We start from the raw sequence: 24,589 nt of genomic DNA on the forward strand, positions 1-24,589 counted from the left end.
GTGCCTGGTACTGATTGAATTGATTGGATGAAGTATAGTAAAAGCCATTCATTCCTTTCTTCCAGTACTGGAGATTGCCATGGAAACAGCAGGACACATTCAGCTAAAAAGGGCACCTTACAAAGAGAAGGAATATTGAGCTCGAGGTGGCTTTAAATAGCCTTCGAGGTGAAGCGTGCTGTGGAAGGTCAGATACAGGGTACCTTGTAAATGCTCTCGAGATTAAGACAGGTGTTACAAGGCCATCTGTGTTTGACCCACAGTTTTCCAAAGTCTCCATACCAGTGCATACAAACTTACTTTTTCAAAGCAACACAAACACCAGTCAGTTTTGGTCTGTAACAGTTTATAATGGCTCTTAGTATTTGCCCAAGTAGTTCAATTCCATCACAGTGCTTCCTCAAATTGATATAATCCATTACAGATTCTTGGGTAACAAAATAACCAAACAGACTTACACATTTAATAAAGCAAATAGAGTAAGAAAACAAATAGATTTGTGAAATACCCTGATGCAGTGCATTTACAGGAAAAGCAAATTGTAAGCTCAACTGAATCATTAACATAAAAATGACCTTGGAAATTGTTTCTTTCTTTACAGTTCTGTCCCACCAATTGATCAGATTGTGAGGGCTGCCCACTAAGGAGAGACATTTCGCCACTTTCTTGAGTCTGTGGCCAGCCCCACATACACACAACCAGCAGTCCTGACTGGCTTGTTTTTAAATATTTATATACGTTCCCTTTGGAAAGAGACAGGAGAAAAAAAAAAAAAAAATTTTGACTACTTCTCTCTCACTCTTCACAAGCCGTCTCTTGGGAGAGATCTCACTTGGATGTTTGTGAACCTCTGTGTTCACCCAGGTTACACCTCCAAGAAGCTCCCACCCCTTATAGACATCTCTGGGAAGCTAAGGGCTAAAGTTCAACTGTAGCCTTTGCAGAGTAAAACAGCGCTGAAACACAAGCTCAGAGAACTGAACTATTAAATAATAGTGACCATAGAAATTTAATGCAAATAAGGATAATAGATGATTTAAGCTGGAGCTTATTAATGGTTTGTGCTGTTGTGAACAGCAAGCCTGATGTTTATGGCATGGTGGCATTCTTCTGTTTGAATAGCCTCTTCGTGTTCCTTGCAAGGTGGACCATCATCTTCCGTAGTGCATTACAGGAGGGAAAATTCTGGAAACACAAGTGTCTCATATCCCTGTTCTCGTTTAAGCATTTTGAGGAAATGCTTTGAAACCCTTACAGGTTTGATTTATTTCCAACTTAACTACAACAGTGGGAAAGAGTTTATCAGCCAGGTAAGCATACCTTTCCTGCAAAGAGTAGTCCCACTATTGTGAAGAAAATGGACAGGACAAAAAGTACATAAGAGGAACCAACAACGGTGTTATTGGGCAACTTGTAAGGCTGTCCTCCAACTTCATCGATATAAAATCCAATGGGAAATATGAGAGCAGCCATGCAAAACAGAACCACTGGAAGAGAAAAGAGAACAGAACAAGTTATTCTTCAACGCTTTTGAAAATTGCTTGGTTCCTGAGCCTTGAGCGGCAAATGCAAACACATAGCTACAAATGCATTAGCAATGATGGCCTGAGAATGTGCTTCTCAACAGAGGCAACCTTTAGCCTGATTACAGGCTCAACACCAGTCCTTTTGAGAATGATTTTTAATGCCATCTCAGATGTGCAAAGGACTCATGAATACACAGATTCACTGCATCCACAAATAGCGCTGATGCAGAGAGGCTCTTCATGAGATGAGGCCAAAGAGGCTGCCATCTTCCAACAGGCTGGAGTGGTTTCCTGGCCTACTGCAAGGGTTGCAGATAAGTTCAATGAGCTGTAAGTGAATCTATATCTTATCAGGATATTAGGTCGAAAATGGTCTGAAATGTTTTTGCGGGCTGAAAAGCCTTCTAGGAAGTGTGTGGCATATAGACAATTAGCATGTCTTCCTTGAACTAAGCCTTTGTAATAGCTTGCATTGGCCTAAATGCTACAAGCTATAATTTTACAGAAGTCAGCAAAAAAGGTTTCCAATAAAGTGGGCTATACATGCTCGATACAATAATGTCAATACAACACACATATCATGAAACTACCTTACTGGCAGTAAACTGTAGCTTGACTGAATTATTTCCCCAAAAGCTGGTCAATAAATGTACATAACTGTGATTTGTGCCAAGATTGTGCTTACATTTCATTCAAAATATTTGACCAGGAGAACCCCGACTGCAAATTTGATTTACTTAATTTTACACCATGTGCTGTGTGTCACTAATTCAATGATTGGGATAAATGCAGAGACCAAATTTCCCTCACGAGATCAAAAGAGTATACATACTTATACTTATAGACCACATCATGTTTGCAACTCACTTCCTGTGAAGGCGATCCAGCGAGCATATTTGGTGGCCTCCCGTCGCCAGTGTGAGAGCACCAACAGACCGCAGGTTATGGTGAGGGAGACGATGCCCATGATGATGAAGAAGAGTGTGGTGACCCACTCCGGTGGGAGACTGGGAGGGATACAGGTCCGGTCTCGCCCGTGAATGGTCTGGCATTGCTGGACAAGGCCCACTGTCAGAGCACCTGTATGTTAATAACAGAGGTCCAGTTATCACCAAGTAAAGGAGAGAATTTTGCAATACACTGGAAATTAAACAACTATCAATACTTTACTAAAACGACAACCCATCCATTGGGATTTATCCAAAAAAAATTGTTTCCAATGTTTTACCAGGCAGTTGACAGGGCTTTACAAGTTCATATATACCTAGTCAAACTGATGTCAAAACAAGCCTCACATTTCCGTTGTCTTACACTTTAAATTCGTCAGAACTCAAGGTGCACTGGGCGTAGGATGTCATTAATTGTATTAGATGTATTAGATATTCTGCGGCAAAACATGATATGCCAAAGGCCATGTACCATGACACCATCATTTGTTCGCGCAATGACAGTGTTCTATCACACATTACTCCATAATCCTCTCTGCCACTCTGTAACGTCTTATTACAAATTGAGCACCTCTAAACAAAGAAGATAATAAAAAACAAGAGCACTACTCTGTAATTGTCATGCAGCTCCTGTGTTGATTGCTGCAATGTGACAACTAAGTCACAGTCAGCCACAGACTTCCATGTGGTTGCAAAAACAACCCATAGGAGACTTAACAAGCTACAAGCATACCATATAATGACAAGGTTATGCAATTCAAATTGCATTCGATAATTTCAAGAGCAATTATGCTCCAACTCATCATGTCTACAACTAAATCAGCAAAATTCTCTACATCAAAAGTCATCAGTACCTTATACATCCCTAGTGTATGGCAGTGTTATGTTTTCCAACAAATAGCATGACTAAGACCTAATAACCTCCCCAATGAGCTCACTTTTCCTGTTCCTATGTGAGCATCACAGTGGCACTCTTGGTAAGTGCGTATGGAAGGGAGGGCCCACGGCCCCTGCTATGGAGAGACTCCCCGGGGGATTTGACAAATGAGGGATGTGTGAGACAGACGGCTCCAGCTCGCCATCCCAGAAAGGGAGGAACTGGGAGAGAGGGACATCTTCCCGGGGACTCGAAAGACACAAGAGAGGCTTCCTCTGTGTGGCCAGGGGATGGGTGCGACAAAAAAAGATGAACAGCTGATTTTGTTAGCGGGAATTGAAAACAACACCCTGGCTTCAAAGCAGGAGGAGATTTGAAACCTGCGTCTTGACAAATGTATCTTCATTAATGGATTTATTACCGTTTTGCACTGACTATAACAGGCAAGAATTTGCACATGAACTTGAATATCTGAAGCAACACATTACATGGCAAGAGACCTTATCCATGCGTTTATGACTAATTCACAATGAAGGAAGTGGTGCAGACAATTCCGGTCTTTGATAACAGAGGCAAAACCACAGTGTAGTGAGACAGTTCAGTAGGTTACCGTCAAAACAAACTATAGCCTAACAACTCAGTCAGTGAGGTCCTGCACCAAATTATACAGAAGTTATGTCTTGGTCAACTCAGGGAACAGGCTACTTTGTGTGCAAAAACAAATAATACTGCTGAAGTAGGCAGACTGGAGTCTTTTGACAATGCAGTGCAAAGGATTCTACAGTTCAACCTGAACTGTCTTTACGTTGACAAAGTCCAACCTCATCAGATTTTCCACACAATTTGTATATAAGGTGGATATCTACCGGTGCATTAATGATAAACATACATGAATTCTATAAGGAGACAGTTTGTTTAGGGGGAGGATGTTGAACCCTTCAATAATGACTCCATCTATACACAGGAAATACTGGTCCACCCAGACACATTCTCTCCACACAACATCTAAGAATGTTGCTGTATCTGCGTCTTCCATGCTGACCTCACAGGACCATGTCTTTTTGTGAGGGGAACATTTTAAAAAATAAAAATTCAACTAAACTAAACATGTCCGTTCATTAATGTTTAATGTACAGATTATTAGAATTATTCTAAAGATGCTTTGTCAAGAGCCTCTTTAGAACTGCAGGCCAAATCCACATGCTTATCCTGGCAACAGAATAAGTTGTACGCCTTGTTCTCTGGCACTTTTTGGTAGATCATAAAAAATAAAAGAATTGGTCTCTGAAGCTGCAGAACAGCTGTACTTTCAGACATGTGTTTGTTTTCAGGAGATGAGTGGTGAGGAGGACAACACTCAGCTCAATCAGTGTCTGCAATCTATTAGCACCTATTCAGCTCAGGGCCACCTCCTGCTGATTTTAAACCTCACATCAGAATACCTGCATAATAACTGCCAGGCACGCCATCGCCCACCACAGACCACAAAACAAAACCCTTCCACCTGGCAAACTGCTGAACAACGACATACCTGGGTCTGCACCACCAGGGTGCTTAGTTTATAGGTTACAGCAAACAAATGCAGGTCTGCTTACCTTCCACAAGCTCTCTGGCCTACAATTACTTATTTTATAGTGTTTTGCTTACAGAACTCAGATCAAATACTTCTCCATCAAAGTGCAAAGGAGGCCGTTTCTCTTTCCTAAACAATGACCCAAAGGCTGCCTCACGGGACAGGAAAGTGCATCATGACAGTGTAAATTTCCAAAACAAATTCAGCACAGCATGTTTAGATTATCTTTGCCCGTGGAAAGAATATTCATCCCAGGGGTCTTCATTAGAAGTACCACAAAAGTCTCCACTGACCAACAATGGCGAATTAGCATTAAGCAAATTATACCACGGTGACCGGTTGGTTTCGAATGTGGGCCTAGCTGGTCTTCTTCACAAACACTTAACTATTTTCAAGATTTGGGGTCCATATTAGGTTAAGTAAGCACTAAATATGCTCTACACAGTCAGCCTGAAGTAGGCTGAATAAACACCAACTTAGCGCTTCCTTGTTACCTTTCTTAAAACAAACTATTCATTGAACGATGTCATCATCTTATTTATGAGAAACAAGAAATGCGTTCACACTGGGCTATCGGCTATAAGCTATTGAAAACCAAAACCACGCAAGTAGACCCATAAGTGCACTATTTTCGGCAAAATGCATCACGAATTAATCATTTTATTTCATGAAACAAAAAAAAGCACCCACTCCAGAAGAACACTGCCAGACAAGCAAAAGTGTGCTGCTTCACCTTCGCCATCGTGCCAACTTTAAATGTCGAATTTGTTGAGGTCTGACAAACTTCTACTGTAGCCTATGCAAATCAAAGTTTAGTTCAAACGGTACAGAGGTTAGTCCTAACGGGATAGGACAACTGATCGATGCATTATTCTTACCCTCTGCTTCCCCGGTGTTGATCCAGTCGGGATTTGCAATACTAGCGATGGCGAAAATATCGGCTGCGAGAAAGAGACATCCTGAGATAATGGTTAATTTATCCATTTCTCATTGCGTGCACGCCTGTATAAATTAAAGGGAGAGGTTGCCACAATCAAGTGAGCTTTTCAAATAGTCCGTTATGTCAGATTTTAGCACAGTCAGGGATTATATGTCTGTAGTTCTCCATCACTGGCCCCATGGTGCGAAGCAAAACAATGGCATAATCCTTTGACGAGGTAAAGAGCACATCAGAACCGTTTCTTTCGAACTTATATGCAGAACTTGGCCCTAAACGGGACAAATAATGTTTGTTCCTCTTGGGCAATACAGACTGAGACGTTCACCGAGCCCTGTACCCCACTGAAAGCTGAAAGTCCGCCGAATGTCGAATCTCTCACAGGGGCTCTTATGCAGCTGGTTATCCATTTCCTGTGCCCCTTGTTCCCCCATCACAACTCACGCATACAAGGTCCTCGTCGTTTAAAGGACGCATGTGAGCCTATTCGCCATTTGGTCTTCACTGAAGATGTGCTGCGTTCTTTGAAAAGAAAAAGAGACAGGAAGTAGATGTATTTCTTTGTATACTTCAGTAGCGTTGGTCCATCTTGTTTTATCGATGTGCAACACACACAGCTCATTGCAAGACATCAGCTGGAGAGCTACGCGTTTCTCAGACTTCCCCACAAGTACACATACATATGACCCCTGTTCTCGCGAGAGATCGGGGTCCTGTTGACTGATAGTTGGCTAGTCAGTTGCGTAGCTTGCATGAGGGGCGATGTTTTGATGACGCACCAACTACGATTGATAGCCATTCATTCAGTTTATGAAACTTAATAAAAATGTTAATAAATGACACTGGGAATAAACCCATGCATCACAGTGTATTGCAAGATTTCAGTTTCATCCAGAATTAGAAACAATTAATGGTTTAAGGTTGATTATCTCTAAGGGGACTCATTTATATGCTGGGCAAAGTGCAAAATCAGACTATTGGCAAAAAAACGTGTGCATGAACTAAGGGCATCATGTTGTGTGATACAGCTTTTAGCTGACCCTCTGATGTTTGTGCATCAGATCTTTCTCATGGTATTACATTTGCAAATAGTTTTTGCATAGTTATTAATCAAGCTTTAGTTAGATCTTGCCCAGCATTTAAATTAGGGGCCATAGATTTCTAAATCTATGAAATGTGTGTGTCTCTTATCTGTATCCTATTACTCTACATTTCGCAATAAAAATATCATAAAAAAAGAAAAAAAACTCTTCAAAACTCCAGTAGAGATTTTATTCATTTACATCAGCTATACAATCTTAAAGACCACAGATCCCTCTGCTCTCCACTTCCTTGTCCACATTACAAAAATAATACAACCATGAGGACTGATTGTTGACACAAATACAGTTATTTTGTTCAGACAATAGTTATTCTGTTTGAACAATGTGGCCGTGAGAATGAAAACCATTTTTGTTGCTTTTTACATGGGCTGAAGGACAGTTGTTTGCCATTCAGTTTATAAATATTAGGGAATAAAGGTTGCAGATTAAATTTCATCCACAAAGGGTGTGTTCGCCAAGTGTCCACTGGATGCCATTGATTTCTTGCCAGCAACAAATTTTTTCGCAGCCTGGGCAGAGACAGAAACAGAATTACACCAACATGAATAATCCAACCAAGTGAATCATTTGTGATAATGCAATATAAACACCAGCAGGATTCCACCCCAAAGCATTTCAGTAACCCTACTCATGTCCACACACGTGTTTAAAGATCATACTTACATTGACAACATCATTTGATGACACAGCATCAATTTTCTGGGACATTACTTCCGGGGTGTGGTAAGTGCCCTCTCCCAAGGCCTGAGTGCCGATGGCCTCCAACAAGCCCTCGGAGGTCTCCAGGGACATCAGATACTGGGCCTTCAGCTGATTCCTGCACGTAGACATGGTAACAAACACTCAATGGCATCATACCACTTCCACATAAACACCCGTCATGACATTAAACTGGTCATTCATCACAACTACAGGTGTTGTAATAAGATCAAATGAGTATTGGGCAAGATTCAAGGTTTATGTGTGTATATTACATAATATTTTCCAATGGCCTTTAATTGCTATGGAAAGGCAAAAGGTGCTACTGAGCAGCTTTGTCTGGCTGTGCATGTATTTAAATATTTTGTTTAGACCTAGATTTCTGGCCCATGCCTACAGCACAGGAGAGGTTTCAGCCTCTAGCCCATTGGGCCTGTATTTAAAAGCATTATGCCAATATCACAGCAATCCACTGCATTAAATAACACAATACAGAAGGATGCTGTTTATGATTTGACTTGTGACACTGTCCATTTATATCAAGTCCATTTTAAATGCAATTCTTTTGACAGTGGAAACTGGAAAGTGGTTTTAACCATGTATACTACCCATGGAGAAAGATACAGTAGATTAAAGATGCTTGACTTGGTGTGAGGGTGCAGTCAGTGGGAAGCTACACCAGGCGCGTAACTAAAGCGTTCCGTTCGCATTGCGTCTGCTGCAGCAATTAGCTTCCACTGTAATCAATGGAAGTAGCTACACCAGAAAAAAAAAAATAGACCATTCTTCTAAAATGGATTTTATGCATCGCGAACGGAACGCTTCAGTTACGTGGCCTGGTGTAGCTTCCCTGTCAGTGTTTATTATTGAAAGAAAAAAAAAAGACTTGCTTCTAGATCTAGTGACATAATAGTTATTAAATAACGGTCTTCACTTAACTGTCAGTCTTCTGTGCATGTGGTATCTTTTGTGTGACTGTAATGCATTTGTTTACAAAGTAGAAAGTGCATAGTGACATCAGGGGACAGTATTTATGGGTCTGTCCATAACGGAAGACAGCTGCCTCGCTGCCTAATGAGTTACTTGCCGTAGCAGGCATCAAGCATGCCATTCCCCGATACCAACAGCTGACTTAATCAGTGGGAGTTATAGTAGAGACGTTCTCAACAATCGTTAGTCGAAGGCAGCATGAAGGAATTATGTACGCTGCCTTCACAATTGAGTAAAATGAGGGCATCTTAGAAGGCAGAATTGTATACAAATATTTGATTCGGACATGCCTCGATGCCTCGATGCCACCTAATGCCACTTAAAAGATTTTTTTCCGTTTCAGACATGCCTTTGTTTCGTTAACTTTAAGCATTTCCATTTTTGACTACTACTTTACATCCCCTTTCAATAGTAATGAAACATCTACATGAAAACAATAAAGACGTGACCACCATCAGAAGACCTCGTTTTGGATCTTCTGCGAGTGTAGCAAATAGAGCAGTGTCGGCATTGGTATGGTATTATGGTATGGCTCTGCATGTGGATCACTGTTTGGTCAAGATAGGTTTTAAGCACCTAATGAAACCAAAATCATGCCTTTTGTAACTACTGATACAAGTTAGGTTTGTTTGTTTGAAAGTGCATATTTCAGTATTGCTTAAGACCCCGTTTACACGAAGGGAAAACGCAGATATTTCCTTGCGGTTTGGCCTCTTGTTTACACCAAAACCCCGTTTTTATTGCAGAAAACGATTATTTCTAAAACCTCCGGCCAAAGTGGAGATTTCTGATAACGCCGGTTATGTGCTGCCGTGTCAACAGGGATAAACGGCGTTTTAGCTTCTTAAACGTCACATTATGCGCCAGAAAATCCTTAACGTCAGGTGAGCGCCTGATGTTTACAATTTCTTTGGCTACTGATCAGGATCATCATGGATGCTGTTAAGGTGCTACTAATTTTTACTTTTGTCCAAACGCTTCTGGCCTGTTTGCATTTGCAACAACTGCTCTACATGGAGGAGCAGAGGCGAAGGATAAGCCTATTTCACAGTGTCCAGGTGTCCGGCCTCGTTGATGTTAATGATGCCTTAATTGGCAGGGTAAAACGTCTTCCTGCTTTTGTCTTTCCTGTGGACTTTTCTTTTGCTGTCTATGGGACAGTGCTGTTCCACAGGAAGTTGATTTACACAGCGGCCCCATCTTGTGAAATGGGCTAATCGCACAGAGGTCAGCATTTTTACTGCACGTGTTAGTCGTTGGTGTCGATTCTGAGGATTTTGATTGGCCAGCATGGCTTTATTCCTTCCCTACACTGCCACCCATAGGTTTGGCATAGTTATTATGGCACTCGACAGCGTATTTATGCGGGTTGATGTAAATGACGAGTTTTTTGAAAACAATGTTGTGTGCACGATGTTATTATTGAAAACGGAGGGGGGGAAATATTAGTTTCTCTAAATACCCGGCTATGTGTAAATGTGGCTAAGGGACTCACTTGGCACGGCTGATATCTTCTGCAGTCACGCCTCCTTCGGCCACAGCTTTAACCTGACCTAACGCTGCTTTGATCACCTGCAAAGAGAAGAACCAGACCATGTGTCAAGCATCACCAAATACAGAGATAACACTACAGACTACAAGCTATATGTTATATGGTGGGAACTGAACTTTTCTTTAGGTAACTGCTATTTAACTGTATAATCACAATGATATATCTCAACATACAGTATAACCTATATAAATATATGACATTTCAATGTCCACATAGTTGCCCTGCATCACTACAAACCAATAACTGATAACACTGAACCTCTGCTCTTTAAAATGAGGGGTTGATTTCAGCAGGAAACAGGGTCTCTTTGTTAAATACTCACATCACCAGCCTCAGCTGCCTGGGAAATGGTGAAGACTCCGAAGAGACCAGAGTCTGAGTAGTTCGCATTGAAAGCAGAAACCTGTATGGAAGCAGCAGAAAACATACTGAGTCATCATCTCCATAGCAAAAGATAGAGATAATAAAAACCAAGAGTGATTTGTGCCGTAATCGAGTAGCCCTACGCTCTACCACGCTTTCTGTCAGAATGAAAGGAGAACATTTATTTACAGTTATTCATTTAGCAGACGCTTTTATCCAAACTGACTTACACATGTCAATTATATTACAAGGGCAATTCTCCCAAGAGCAACTCGGGGGTTAAGTGGCTTGCTCAAGGGTACAGCGGTGGAAGCCGGGAATTGAACACACAACCTTTTCAGTCTACTGCATGCTAGCCCAGCTCCTTAGCCGCTACGCTACCACCTCCCGAAGAGAAAACAGAGGATAATCTCCATACATGTCAGGGAGGTTCACTCACATCAAAGGGACCAGCAGTGGCCTTGGAGACAGCCTGGGTCAGCTTGCTGGAGGTGTTGGATCCCCTCTTGACGTGGGGCCCAGCGCCCAGCACATGCTGCAGGACGCTGAAGGCCAGAGCCTCAGCGGAGCCCGTCGTGGCGCCCTCGCTCATCACTGCCGCGTGCACCAGGCTGCTGGTCCCGTGGTGCCTCATCTCGCCTGGAATACCGAGAACGGCAGAGTTGCCATAAATGCATTTCGGTTTATACTAGGTAAGTTATCATGGCTGTAAGGTTGAAATACATTATCTGCTGTTCTGAATGCAAGTTTCACAGGTCTGACCTCCTCGATACTGGGCCTTAGAGCCAGCAGTTCCCATTCCACTACGGATGTTCAGGAACTGCTCCCCAACCTGCTTCAGAATTGTATGGTCCACTCCTGCAAAAGGTAAAAAAATACACGTGTATGTCACAGGAGAAGCTATCGACAAAGCACTAAGCTAAATCTATGCCATCACTGGAACTTGATTCAAAGTTTCATTCAAATAATGCTCAGAGAATTGAATACAAAGCACAATAAATTCAGAACATGTTTATCCAGGTGTTTTAATCTACCCAAGAGAATCACTGTTTACATGCATGTGTTCACATGATAATTCTTCTTGGACCTTCTTGTAGTTGACACCAAACAATTCTCCTCTGTTTATCATCGCATATAGCCCACTGCATGCCAGATAAGGGGACATGATTAGACCCATGTCACATGACGTCGTCACCATGTTAAAGGGGTGTGGTTTAGGATTTTGGACATAGGACCTCATTTCCAAGTTAGCAAGTGTGATATTTATCAGTCGAGACCATTTTCAACACATATCCTCCAGTCCTTCTAGTTGCAGAGTTCGCAGGTGCTAAGCTAGCGCAAGTCATCAGTATGTGTTAGCCTGCCACTAAAAACAGTCTTACCCACTCCACAGTACAAACGAGGCAAATAAATTATAACGCCAGACTATCGATGTAAATGTTTGTGTTGATAGTTTTATTCCTAAAATTATTCTGTCCATGCATTTCAATGATCGCATTAAATTTTGAGGGACTAGTTTCTTAGCAGCAGCGGAATTATACTTGCTCCGGTTAGTAGTATTAGTAGTAGCCGAAAAGTAAACAGAAGCGCACTCCAATGGGTATACCTAGTAGTAGCCTTGGTTATATCAGTCCGCCGCTGCGTTGCTTAAAGGCCTACTACCAACTTCAGGGAACAAAGTATAACTATTGCAACGCGATGCGAGGGTAGTTGTATTTCTAACACTATTCTATCAACACAGACATTTACATCGATTGTCTGGAATTTGCCTCGGGTGTACTTTGAAGTGGGTCAGACTATTTTCGTGGCAGGCTAACACATACTGATGACTTGCGCTAGCCTAGGACCTGCAAACTCTGCAATTAGAAGGACTGGATGAAACGTGTTAAAAACGGTCTCCACTGATAAATATCACACTTGCTTACTTGGAAATGAGGTCCTATGTCCAAAATCCTGAACCACCCCTTTAACTAACTTCTACTGAAATTTCATGCTATCACTACCAGCAGTCCACTGTCAACAAACAGATCAATTAAAAATGCAGTGATTTTTTGTCACGTTTGCCAAGGTTTAGGGTTGAAGATGTAAACAGAGTCATAGAAATTCACTCTTCTACACCACAGTCTCCAGGAAGTACAAGGACAGAAAGACACTTTAGCCTGCCAAGGTATCATAACCCTTATCTAGAAATTGTGAAATGGGCTAATTGGTACCTGGATTTGTTGTGATTATGGGAAATCGGTCTAAATGAGAGGGAGGCCAGATGGATCTGCCCGAGCAAATTCAAAGCAATGTAACATTTGTCTGGTCTCCAGCTTAGTATCCCATAAGTACAGAAGGGCAACGTGATCACTTACCCAGTCCAACCAGAGCCATCCTGGCACTTGTGAAGTTGCTCTCAACAAACGCATGCATCTAGATAACAAAACAGGAAAATAGTCAATCTACAGTGACAAATGATGTCCATACAGCAAACATAGTGGGATAGGGAGCTTCGATCTCACCTCTTCTGAGGTAACCTTGCCCACCCGGTGGTCAGGGCAGTACAGGGAGTTGGACAGGTTATTTTTGTATGCAGCAGCATGAAGAGCTTCAATCACACCTATAGAAAATAAAAAGACAATAAGACCTTTTCAATCAGTGCCACTGGAAAAACATTATGAGTCAATCAACAGACAGACTCGAAGAAAACAAACCTATCTGTTGGGTCTGGGAAGCAAGGGCTTTATCTACTTTGACCCGTGGCGTAAGGTCAGACACCTCCCATGGGCGAAACTCTGGAGCAGTGGTCACATTGATCAGATACTCCATGACTGTGTCCCTGCAGGTGGACAAGTCAAAGATATTACACACAATTTTAACAACACTGTCTGAAAAAATTGTCAATTTATTAGAGAAATGGCTTAAGAGTCACAGGAAATGAGCTCACATGTGGTCTCTCAAGCAGTCCACAGAGTAGATCATGTTCTCTCTGGATGATGTCACACTAGAGGATAAAGACAGAGGAATCAACAAGTCAGGACTGGAGGTATAAACACAGACTCCTACAACCTTGTCAATTTTAACATCTTATGTCACGTCTCTCACATCTTAGTGGTATTTTTATATTAGCATTGGTATGAATCTTCCATTTCATGGTCCTCAAGTAACAAGTTTTAAAACCCTCAACCCTGGGGAGATGTGGGCTGGATCTCAATGTCTCCTCTTACGCACTCACACACTTTGATGCGCGTTCACATCAACTTTGTGAGGGCTTAGGGCTGTCCCACTGCAAAATTGTGAAGTGCTTGAAGGCTCACTCGCACCCTTTCTGGCACCCTTTCCATAAGTCGGCATCTATGCTAACACTTTACTCAAGGGAATTACCTATAATTCATTGAGTTGTGACGTGAAACACAGGGTTACCCAAAGGGAGACTGGAAGCATGAAAAAACATCAGTAAACAACTGCCATAAAACGGAAATGTGTTTGCAACACGTTTTTTGTATAGTCAATTTAATGATAGGTCACAGGTGCTGTCCAATTGCTGTTATTAGCGTTTGAACCCTTACACCCTCACAAACTTGATCACTTACGACAGATGTTAGTTAACTGTGTGAGGGTTCAGGGCTTAGACCTAAGGGGGGACATTGAGATTCAGCTATGTTGTGTGAAAGGCACTGCGACTTCTGTGACAACCAAATAAAGTGCCTCTGCAACATGAGGAGAAAAGTTACGACAAGAGCACAAGTCAGACTCACCCCAGGCTGCCACCCACGGCCTCCACGCCACGCGTAATCCTGAACGCAGAGGCACCCTTGGTGGTCTGAAATGCAAAGAAAAATACAAAACAAATCATGTGACAGTTAGCAAGACTTATTAAAACAGGAACACTAATCACATTCAGTATTTCATTTCACATTTGTTTAAAAGTTACCAGGTTGGCTGACAGGCGGAGCAAGTGAGTGACGCCAAGGTTGTCAGGGGTTTCATATCGACTGCCAGCCTTGATGAGCACACCAATCTTGGAAGCAGGGGAATAGTTCTCCAAGGAAGCAATCACCAAACCACTGGGCAATTTTGTGACCTTTGAAGAAACAACAGAAGCATTTTTAAAAAAAAAAACGCTCAAGGAGGTTATGAGATTACACAGCATCTCAGTAAAGTTTAGTCAAGTTTCAATCTTTCCTGAAAAGCAGGAGCCAATAAAGACAGGTATCACTTTTGATTTACTTATTGTTAAGTGCCTTACTTATGACTAGAGTCACTGAAGAAACCTATGGGAAGCTTCAGCATCTCAATTGCTATGCTGTGGCTAAACTCACATCACAACCATCTACACCAAAGGGAACATCTCTAGAAAAACACATTTGTACTGAGTTAGAACATGTCTACATATATGAAAAAAATTGACGATAAAGATGTATAACACACACACTGTGCATTTTGTACAGTTAGCAGTAGCAACAATGACTAATTGTGCTTCCACAACGCAAAGCCAGCCCATCCAAATTGCCCGTGCCCCACCCCACACATACATGGACATCCTGGAAAGAGTGGCTGGCACGTGGAGAAACCTTGAGGCCAGCCAAAGGCTCACTCAGAGACTGCTTGCCTCCCCTTGCCGCATAGAAGCGCCTCTGTGAAGAGAAAGAGAAATCAACACTCACTGACCTGGACTTCCTGCGGCCGAAACTTTACTTGCTTTGCGGCCGCCGCAAAGTCCACCTTGCGGGCAGCCTGGGCTGCATAAAGCCTCCTCTGCAAATCAGAAAAGGGAGAGGAGGTGACAGTGCGTCGAGATCACACCTCTAGAGGAGAGCGAGTGTGTGATGGGGAGCATAGGACGGGAGGGGAAAGGAGAGGCATCCTAGTCCTATCCCAATGCTCCGCAATTATAAATGTTTCATATGTGTGTGTTATAGTGATGGTTATGGTTCTTAACAGATGCTTTTGTCCAAAGCAGCTACTAATGCTCCAGCAATTTATTTGAGTGATGGTGGCTATTGGAGTGCCTCCACTGACTCAGTGGTGTTGAAAAGAAAATGAAAAGATGCTGTTTTTAAACACAGAGATTAGCCCAGACAATGAAGAACTGGAGAGTCTGGCTGCATTTGGCAAGAAATTGATAATGAGCATGAAATGGCAGGGATGAATTTCTGATATTTTGTGCTATTAGTGTAACAGTGAAAAAACTTCATCAACCAGACTAATAACAGAGCAATTTCTCCACACATAACATGCTAACATTGTTTGATCATATGTCACAAGACACAATTAACCAATTTACTTGTGAACTGGCGTTACCTGACTATTTATACTAGGTTTAGTAAAAGTTACCTGTTAACATGCTATGTCAACTGCTGTGTGTTCTGCTAATGTACATTTCATGCTCGTGTGTCGTTGAGCAGACTGCATTAATGGCAAGAGGTAGGCCTAAGTCTCTTCAATATCGGTCATCAATTCTATGTGTCTTAGTTATGTAGTGCAAACAGTTTCCAGATTGACATACTGCCACTATATTGACTCTTCATCAGTAATACTCCTGACTTCTGGCCTGTATAGACTATATGGCATGATTACAATAAGTTAGCTGCTAGTCTTGCAGGCTTTCACTTCATACACGAGTGTGAGTGGGAAAAGAACAGCAAGTTCCTTTCCCCTGTAAACTGGTTATAATATGGAGCGTTAACAAAGCAGTAACAATCAGGTTTCCGACTCAAGCCATTGATCTGAGTCTAAGTCTTGGCATCAAATTTAACTTAATGTACACATGTTTAGGTTCGTCTAGAAGGACATACGCTAACGTTAGCGTTAACATACCCTAGCAGTGCCCCGACAAACCCTGTCAAAACATTGTCATCATGGGCAGGGGTTAATGTTAACGTTAGTAATGAAAACCGAATAGCAAGCAAGCAAGCACGTTAGCGTTAGAGCAACCAGAAAATGTCCTGAGATGACCCATCTCCTAAAGACATTGACATTTACATTTAGTTCAGTCATCTACAATATGTCTAACTAGTACGGTTGGTGTTATATTTAAGATCAACAGACCAGACAAACTACCAAGAGTTGAGTTCATAAGTTAACCGAACATTAACGTTAGACGTCAGCTGAATATAATGACGTTTGTATTAGCTCTCATGTTAGCTGCTACCTAATCTATGTCGCTTGGGTTGATTACTCATAACTCAATACGGCATTATGCTGGTCAGGACAGCAAACACGACGCTTTGTTGCCGTTGCTCAAAGTATCCACCAATTAAGCCCAAGTATATCGACATCCGATAACGATGCCGTGATGCTGCGTTTACGTTACTCTGGCTAGAAGCTAGCTTAACCAGCCAAGGCCAAGCTGTCACGTATCTCTTCCGACATCATATGGAGGAGAAGGCCAGTGGATGAAAGCCAAACCCTGACTATGCACAGTCCGACAACGACAAAATGCTACACCGATTGGTGAAGAGTAGAAAAAGCCAAATATCTTACCGATAAGTGACTAATTCCCCGCAACCCCTTCATGCTCTCTCTCCTTCAGACCGAACTGGCACACACAATATGGCTGACCTACTAATGTCCTACCCAGACTTCCTAGCGCGCATTTTCTTCCTCTGTAGAAATGCTGACAAAGCTATTCTAGCAAGCTGCATACCGCCTCGTGTGTACTGGAGTGTTATGTGTATACATTGCATGTAAAATACACACACACACCGAAAACTTCAGCATATTTATATATTTAACTTATATTATTAAGAACAAATCATGATAAACTAATACCCTATGAAAGCTCAATGTTATCAAATACGTCAAACATCTCTGTAAGGAGACTCATGGGTAGCCTACTTCCGGCCCGGCAGGTCCATAGTTGAGCCTGCGCACCCCAGTGCAGAACACACGTGTTTTGGAGTGTATCGAAGTAGCATCACGTTCGTAGTGTCTGACACACTTTGAGTTCGAATCTTTTTGGAAATAGCTACAACGTGCAAAACTTTTTTTGTATACTCCACCAGAAGTCCTCCGTGAAGCATTCGCCGAGAGGACCACACATATTCGAGGATACAGCATACCAGCATTTAACTACTATCTAACAAAACATCTGCAATCATGGTGAGTGAATGAAGCCACACACTAGCATTAGCATTAACCAAACGTTTCTTACTCCGCAGAGCTGATTTTTCCAGGTAGGAAATCGATAGCTAGCTGGGCCATACACTTATTTTGGGGTACATAGTTAACGTTTATTTACAGTTTTTGACAAATAAATAAACATAATATTTAGAAATTTCGATCTAAGGCTCAGCTAATGTACGTAGCTAATGCTAGCTAAGGAATTTGGTTAACGTTATCCACGCACATGTGTTGAACCTCGTCCTCATCTATCGCTAAAATGTACGGTGTCGCGAAACATTGTAAGCACTTGTGGAATATGCTGAAATGTGATTTTGGTCGTGAGAGATGACTGTTGCGATTTTTTGTTTTGTTTTACAGACTGAGCCAGAAGTGAACCCTAAAGCCTACCCACTGGCAGATGCCACCATGTCCAAAACCATTTTGGACCTTGTACAACAAGCATCCAACTACAAACAACTGCGAAAAGGAGCTAACGAAGGTGGGTGTGCTAAGAGTGGTTGTTGTGATGCCAATGTCCCTGCTGGCAATTGAGTCACCATGTGTTGGTGAATTGTTAGCTGCTATGACCATAAAATCATTCAGTAAGTAAAACCAACTGGTCAAGCGTTTTTAATAATATGAGACTGGTGGTGTTTGGTTATCGATTATATTGTATTTAAAACAATTCCCCCCCCCCCTGCTCTCCTATAGCTACGAAAACCTTGAACCGTGGAATCTCCGAGTTCATTGTGATGGCAGCTGATGCAGAGCCACTGGAGATCATCCTTCACTTGCCACTGCTCTGTGAGGACAAAAATGTCCCCTACGTTTTTGTGAGGTCCAAGCAAGCTCTAGGACGAGCATGCGGAGTCTCCAGACCAGTGATAGCCACATCGGTGACTATCAAGGAGGGCTCTCAACTGAAGCCTCAGATCCAGTCTGTCCAAATGGCTATTGAAAGACTTCTGGTGTAACACCACCACCCACTTTTTGTTTTTTTTGTTTTAAGCTTGGCAAATGTTGCCATTGTGGAGACCATATGCCAATATCAAGTTTTACATTACTTTCAATGAATTATGTCTTTGTACATAGTTTTTTTTTTTTGTAATTGCATATTCTGTGTGATGTGTTCTTAAGCCAAAATAAAGTTTGGTGTACTGGATTTTTCTTGTTTGATGTTGTTTATGCTGCTCATCTTAGTATCTGTAAAACATTAAACCAAGAACAAACACGTTCGGTTGGTTTTGACTTAACACCAAGACATTTGTGTGCTTTACTTTTGGTATGGTACAGTATCTCTTCCCTCTGAGCCCCTTGCCCACTGATTATTGAGTATGGCTCAGTGATTGGGGTGAAGGTACACTTTAAAGATGCAAGGGCCTTGATCTATAAATCTGAACTTATTACCAGTTGAGTAAAAGTGATCGAGTCAGTGACTTCTAGGCCTATTTAATGGTCTGTACAGAAGTTGAGTAGTTACATCAACTCACTTGATAATGTCGCCACCTGCCGGTGTAGCTAGGAACGTGCGTTCCAATGAAATTTTTAGAAATATATATTTTTGCAAGAAAAGTATATGTGCATTTGTCTCCCAAGTTCCTTGTGCTCGGACATAGGTCTGTACACTTTTACATGCACGCCAGAAAGTTTTGCGTCCTCACCGGGACTTGTTCGCGTAGCCTACCGGAAATGTTTTTGCACGACACTGTAAGGTCTCCATATCCACTTGATCCCATTTAAGCACGGCATGTCTAGGAGATCGCTCCGTGTAAATGTGGCTATGATTTTACACACTAACACATACTAAAATAGATGTAAATTATTTGTGCGTTTGTTACTAAAGTCCAATAAAACTTTCTCAATCGCCACGCCTACTCGCTTCGGACTCGAGTTCAGTCAGCTAACGAAAAGACGGACATACACTCATGAACATGGCTGGTCTGCCTGTGTTGATCGGTAAAGAAGATGTTGCACGACTCCTCCGTTATAAAGACTTGCTTCCAAAACTGGAGGTTGCTCTTGGACAGTTTTCCAAACATGACATCTCTGAGGTGATCCAACCAGTCCGGACTGTGGTCCCTTTAACAAAACACAACGGGTATGACTCCTCCAGTCTGTGTTACATTATACACAAGGCCCACACATTTTCGACTTTGTATGTTCATGCTAATGCTGAATTTTGGGCCATAATTTAACAGATTCCTAGGATTAATGCCGGCATATATGGTTCACGAAGATATTTTATGCACAAAAATGGTGGCGTTCTATAACCGAGAACAGGGCTCAACTTTACCCTCTACCCAGGCCACGGTGTTGTTGTTTGATCCCGAAAGTGGTTGTGTTTTAGCGGTGAGTGGGATTTAACAGAAATTGGCATAAACTAAATTAAAATAACTGTTGAATAACTGTAGAACGAATGAATTGAGTTGATTATTCATAATGCCGTTGCATAATTTCTTTAGGCTAGAGCCCTTAACCTAAGCCACAGAACGGTCACTTTGTTACAAAGAAATAATGTATGCAAGTAAAACGTTGTAGGCCTATAATTTAATTGGAAATTCAATCTCAGTTATGATCTTCCTTGCAGGTAATGGATGGGGAGGTAATAACTGCTATGAGGACAGCTGCAGCATCAGCCATTTCTGCTAAAGTAAGTTTTTCTTTTCCTGAAGTTCAAAGTCAAAGTCAAAGTCTGCTTTATTGTCAATTTCTTCACATGTCAAGACATACAAAGAGATCGAAATTGCGTTTCCTACTATCCCACGGTGGAGACATATTTTACCAATTAGGTCCACAGACAAACATAACATTCAAGTAAACAATATAAAAATTAAAAATAAGAAGGCACATACAATGAAGAAATACAAGTTACTCCCAATACTGGTGTTAACAGTAAGCACAGCTATGGGAACTCTAAACTATTATTTCTGATTCAGTTTTCCATGCCAGTCCAATCAGAGGTGCTGTGTATCCTGGGCTCAGGCCACCAAGCTGTCAGCCACTATGACGTCTTCACAGAAGCATTTGCTTTTAAACAGGTTCAATTATTTCACAGTTCATTTGTTTATGTTACCAAACTAATACATCAACAGCTATAAGAGTATGAAGGAGAAATGGTAAACAAGAAAACAGAATCCATTAGGAAATATATATTTTTGGTCAATCAATTGTTGTATTGCATTTTGCATCCTCCTAATCTGTCATGTTCATCAATTGTGGAAAATGCTTTAAACAAAAACAGGAGTAGGCCTAATGTTTTCACATGACCACAGTGCAGGACATCATCCATCACAAATGAAGGTAAAAGTGAGAAATCATTTAATTAAGTCTGTCCTTTCAAAATAAAATGCTGTGGCACTCATACTGTCCCACACAGGTGCGTGTGTGGAGCCAGAGGAAGGAGAGTGCAGAGAGCTTTGCTAGTGCAGTCCAGGGTGCTGTGACAGTCTGCTCCTCTGCAAAAGAGGCGGTGGAGGGGGCCGATGTCATAATCACAGTCACTGGTGCCAGCCAGCCTGTCTTGTTCGGGGAGTGGGTCAAGCCTGGTGCCCATGTCGCTGGTAAGGCCCTGTGGGAACGTCAGTAATTTTACTAATCCCAGAGGGAAAGTTCCCCCAAAGCATCTTTATTTTAAGCATGGGTAGGTCCTCCAGGCCTGCTGCAGAGTACCTCTCTTAGCACTACTAACAACCTGACGTGCTTATTAATGTAGCACTTACCACTACCTTCCCTATCCTGACTATCCCTCCCTTTTCTTCGCTTGAACTGTTTTTATGCAAGTACAATACATTACATTTGGCTGACGTTTTTTTAACCAAAGCGACTTCGAACAAGGGAAACCATCAAGGTAGAGTATTATTAGTGCAGCAGTTGTGCAACTTCCATACAGTCAAGTGTCAGTTTAGTCAGGTGGTAAGTGCTAGAATTAGCAAGTCTAGTTGTAGGTAGTGCTACAAGAGGAGATACTCTCTAAAGAGGTGGGTCAGATAATCGGACCCAGAGAGGTGGTGTGAATAGCAAAGAGAGGGGGCCCCAGCACTGAGCCCTGGGGTACCCCTGTGGTGAGAAAGTGAGGTGCGGACAACTGTCCATGCCATGATACGTTGAACGAGCGCCCTGTATGATAGGATTCAAACCAGGAGAGAGCAGAGCCCAAGATGCCCATGTTTGAAAGTATTGAGAGAAGGATGCGGTGGTTAACCGTGTCAAAGGTAGCTGATAAGTCAAGCAGAATGAGGACTGATGGCCGTGCAGTCGCCCTGGCTTCTTTTAAGGCTTCTATCAGAGACAACAGAGCTGTTTCAGTCACTCTTGAAAACAGATTGGTTTGGATCAAGAAGGTTGTTCCGTGAGAGGAATTCAGAGACCTGTTTGGAGACCGCCCGTTCGATAGCTTTGGATAGGAAGGGTAGAAGTGAGACAGGATGATAGTTCTCAACTTGAGCAGGGTTGAGATATGGTTACTTAAGTAATGTATTTCCAGAGTAGCTTTGAATGCTCTGGGAAATGTGCCAGAGGTTAGCGAAGCATTGATCACAAGTGTGATAGCTGATGTGATCATAGTAGGCTACTTATTGCGACTCTAACAATAACCTAGTGGCACTTGTACCTTTGTTTTACCTTTTATTGTTGTAAGTCACTTCGGATAAATGTGTCAGCTAAATGTAAAATGCTGCAAGTTAGTTCATTAAAGATCTGAGTGTACTGAACAAAGATTACCACAACAGACTGTGTTAAGCGTGTTTTTCTGTGTGTCTTTGTAAATGGTGCAGCGGTGGGTGCCTGCAGCCCTGGTTGGAGGGAGCTGGACGACGTGTTGATGAAGAAGGCCGTGGTGTATGCAGACAGCCGAGAGGGAGCGATGAAGGAATCCGGAGACATCATCCTCTCTGGGGTAACATATTTTGTTTTATTTTGTAAGTATATTTTTTGGGGCTTTTTATGCCTTTAATGACAGGACAGTGAAGAATGACAGGAAGTGAGTGGGAGAGAGTCGGGGTGGGATCCGGAAAGGACCATGGGACGGGAATCGAACCCGGGTCGCCGGCATACGGTGCAGGTGCCCCAGCCAGTTGCGCCACAGCTGGGGCCGTTGTTTTATTTTGTTAAGAGCCATTACTGCCACGTGTTACCGATCCACCGTTCGAGGGTACATCAATATTTGGTATTGTAAGTCTTCTAGATTGTTATGGTGTGTTGGACTTGTTTATACAATGATTGAATATCCTTATGGGTACCCATGAATAAACAGTGATGTCGCATCAGGGTTCAATTCATGTTAACTGAAGTCCTTTGGAAACAGGAAACTAGGCAATATTTGAGATGAATTTGTTTTCTTTTGTGTTGTGTATAAGAACAATATCATCATATTTACATCCCAGCGTTCTTCTGTAAACATTGTGTGTCTCCATCCGCAGGCCCAAGTATTTGCTGAGATTGGGGAGGTCATCAACGGAACAGCACCAGGCCACCGTGAGAAGACCACAGTGTACAAGTCTCTGGGTAAACTCCATTTCTCACAGACTACAAACACAGCCAAAGCATTTTTCCATTTGCATAGGGAGCAGGTGAGGGACAACCACAGGTGACTCAAACGGTTTGATACGACGGTAATAACCCTAATAGTGCATTTGTGTGGGGTTTTGATATTTGCCATTTGGGGTTAAAATAAGCCCCAACTGGGATTTTGTCTGTTTTTAGTGTTCTCATCCCAGTTGGTGAGACCTGATCCGATGTCTCCTGCTCATACTAAAATAGACTAATCATAGACTAATCAAATTTTTCACAAACTTGTGTCATTCATAATTGTCCACGGCTTCATATACAATTATATTGCTCTATTTAAATATTACAATGTATAAGTAAGTACATATTATCACATACCATTTGCCACTCTTGCCCAACTGACCTGAAACCTTGGTAATCAAAAGAACCAACGCTAATTAAACTGCTCAGGTCTAATCTAATTAACTGTGTGTTCTAGGGATGGGGATTCAGGACGCGGTGTCTGCCAAGCTGGTGTATGACCAATGGAAGAGTCAGGGGGGGGACCCTGGCGTCACTCATCAGTGAAAAAATCACCACTATAGGTGTTTTTTTGGAGTCCATTCCTTTCAGTAATTTTGCCATAGATCTCTGAAGTTCGCCAAAAAAAAGCTACAATCTTTGCCCGTATCTAGACACTTTTGCCCTCTGCCTTCTAGTGGACACTGTGACCTTCGGTACGTCAAGATGGCAAACTTTGATTTTTTTGCTACCTACCCTAGAACTGACTTGCAATACAAGATAGGTAGTTAGCTTCAATTCTTATATGGTCAAAGATGGCAGCTTAGGTTCCTTTTTGTAGGTGAACTTCAGAGGTCTATGGGACATCCATCAGAAAGCACTGCTTTTCTATTGGCGTTTTGGAATGTGTGGGTCTGTGCATCGCCTTACTATGGTCACCCGACCAAGACACACATACAGCCCAGACAGGTAAACTGCACTGTTGGTAGCCATCTCTGTTTGTACTTGCTCTCAGCAATCCAATTAAAACGGTTAATGCCTGTGATTCTTGATCGTTCTTTAATCTGGCTCTTATTCTGAGGGTAATGACTCCAGACCCAGCCTGGAGCCGTGTATCTGTTATGTACTAAGCCACAAATATGTCTAATATTATTAATAGACCAAATTCTGCATTTACAGGTGATACAAAATGCAGCAGCTAGGATTCTAACAAAAACTAAAAGAACTGACCACATTACTCCAATTCTTAAGTCCTTGCACTGGCTTCCAGTAAGTCACAGAATTGACTTTAAAGCACTATTGCTTGTTTATAAATCAGTAAATGGAGCAGGACCTAAATACTTGTCAGACATGCTTCAGCAGTACACACCTTCTGAAATTCTGAAAAAATTACCAGGTGTACCTATGTTACCCAGGAGACACACTGTA

At 42.1% G+C, this 24,589-nt stretch overlaps 4 protein-coding genes across 5 annotated transcripts; 2 read left to right on the plus strand and 2 right to left on the minus strand.

The window, feature by feature from the left end:
- Positions 1-368: 368 nt before the first annotated feature.
- Positions 369-6,540, minus strand: mosmob (modulator of smoothened b). The gene is made up of 3 exons (XM_048232421.1): positions 5,802-6,540; positions 2,394-2,606; positions 369-1,487 (listed from the first exon to the last, which is right to left on the minus strand). Exons 1-3 carry the CDS (start codon positions 5,905-5,907, stop codon positions 1,303-1,305), a joined length of 504 nt encoding a protein of 167 aa, XP_048088378.1. The 5' UTR covers positions 5,908-6,540; the 3' UTR covers positions 369-1,302.
- A 578-nt stretch (positions 6,541-7,118) lies between these two features.
- LOC125287025 (cytochrome b-c1 complex subunit 2, mitochondrial) lies at positions 7,119-17,143 on the minus strand. Of its 2 annotated transcripts, none has more exons than XM_048232413.1 (14): positions 17,036-17,143; positions 15,221-15,307; positions 14,484-14,633; positions 14,308-14,372; positions 13,497-13,553; positions 13,264-13,388; positions 13,072-13,169; positions 12,925-12,982; positions 11,330-11,425; positions 11,007-11,206; positions 10,527-10,607; positions 10,148-10,224; positions 7,627-7,780; positions 7,119-7,472 (listed from the first exon to the last, which is right to left on the minus strand). In XM_048232413.1, exons 1-14 carry the CDS (start codon positions 17,066-17,068, stop codon positions 7,389-7,391), a joined length of 1,365 nt encoding a protein of 454 aa, XP_048088370.1. In that variant the 5' UTR covers positions 17,069-17,143; the 3' UTR covers positions 7,119-7,388. The 2 variants fall into 2 exon arrangements, with proteins under 2 accessions (XP_048088370.1, XP_048088368.1); XM_048232411.1 differs by lacking the exon at positions 15,221-15,307 and adding an exon at positions 15,085-15,186 and having other exon boundaries at positions 17,036-17,140.
- A 277-nt stretch (positions 17,144-17,420) lies between these two features.
- snu13b (SNU13 homolog, small nuclear ribonucleoprotein b (U4/U6.U5)) lies at positions 17,421-18,818 on the plus strand. Its single transcript, XM_048232414.1, has 3 exons — positions 17,421-17,653; positions 18,035-18,155; positions 18,368-18,818. The coding sequence occupies exons 1-3, from the start codon at positions 17,651-17,653 to the stop codon at positions 18,628-18,630; spliced, it is 387 nt and encodes a 128-aa protein (XP_048088371.1). The 5' UTR covers positions 17,421-17,650; the 3' UTR covers positions 18,631-18,818.
- Positions 18,819-19,491: 673 nt separating this feature from the next.
- Positions 19,492-24,206, plus strand: crym (crystallin, mu). The gene is made up of 8 exons (XM_048232415.1): positions 19,492-19,754; positions 19,855-20,005; positions 20,244-20,306; positions 20,593-20,694; positions 21,033-21,216; positions 22,429-22,550; positions 23,074-23,158; positions 23,640-24,206. The coding sequence occupies exons 1-8, from the start codon at positions 19,582-19,584 to the stop codon at positions 23,726-23,728; spliced, it is 969 nt and encodes a 322-aa protein (XP_048088372.1). The 5' UTR covers positions 19,492-19,581; the 3' UTR covers positions 23,729-24,206.
- The last annotated feature ends 383 nt before the right edge of the window (positions 24,207-24,589 follow it).

Source organism: Alosa alosa, chromosome 22 (assembly GCF_017589495.1).
Source record: "Alosa alosa isolate M-15738 ecotype Scorff River chromosome 22, AALO_Geno_1.1, whole genome shotgun sequence".
NCBI classification, from domain to species: Eukaryota; Metazoa; Chordata; class Actinopteri; order Clupeiformes; family Clupeidae; genus Alosa; species Alosa alosa.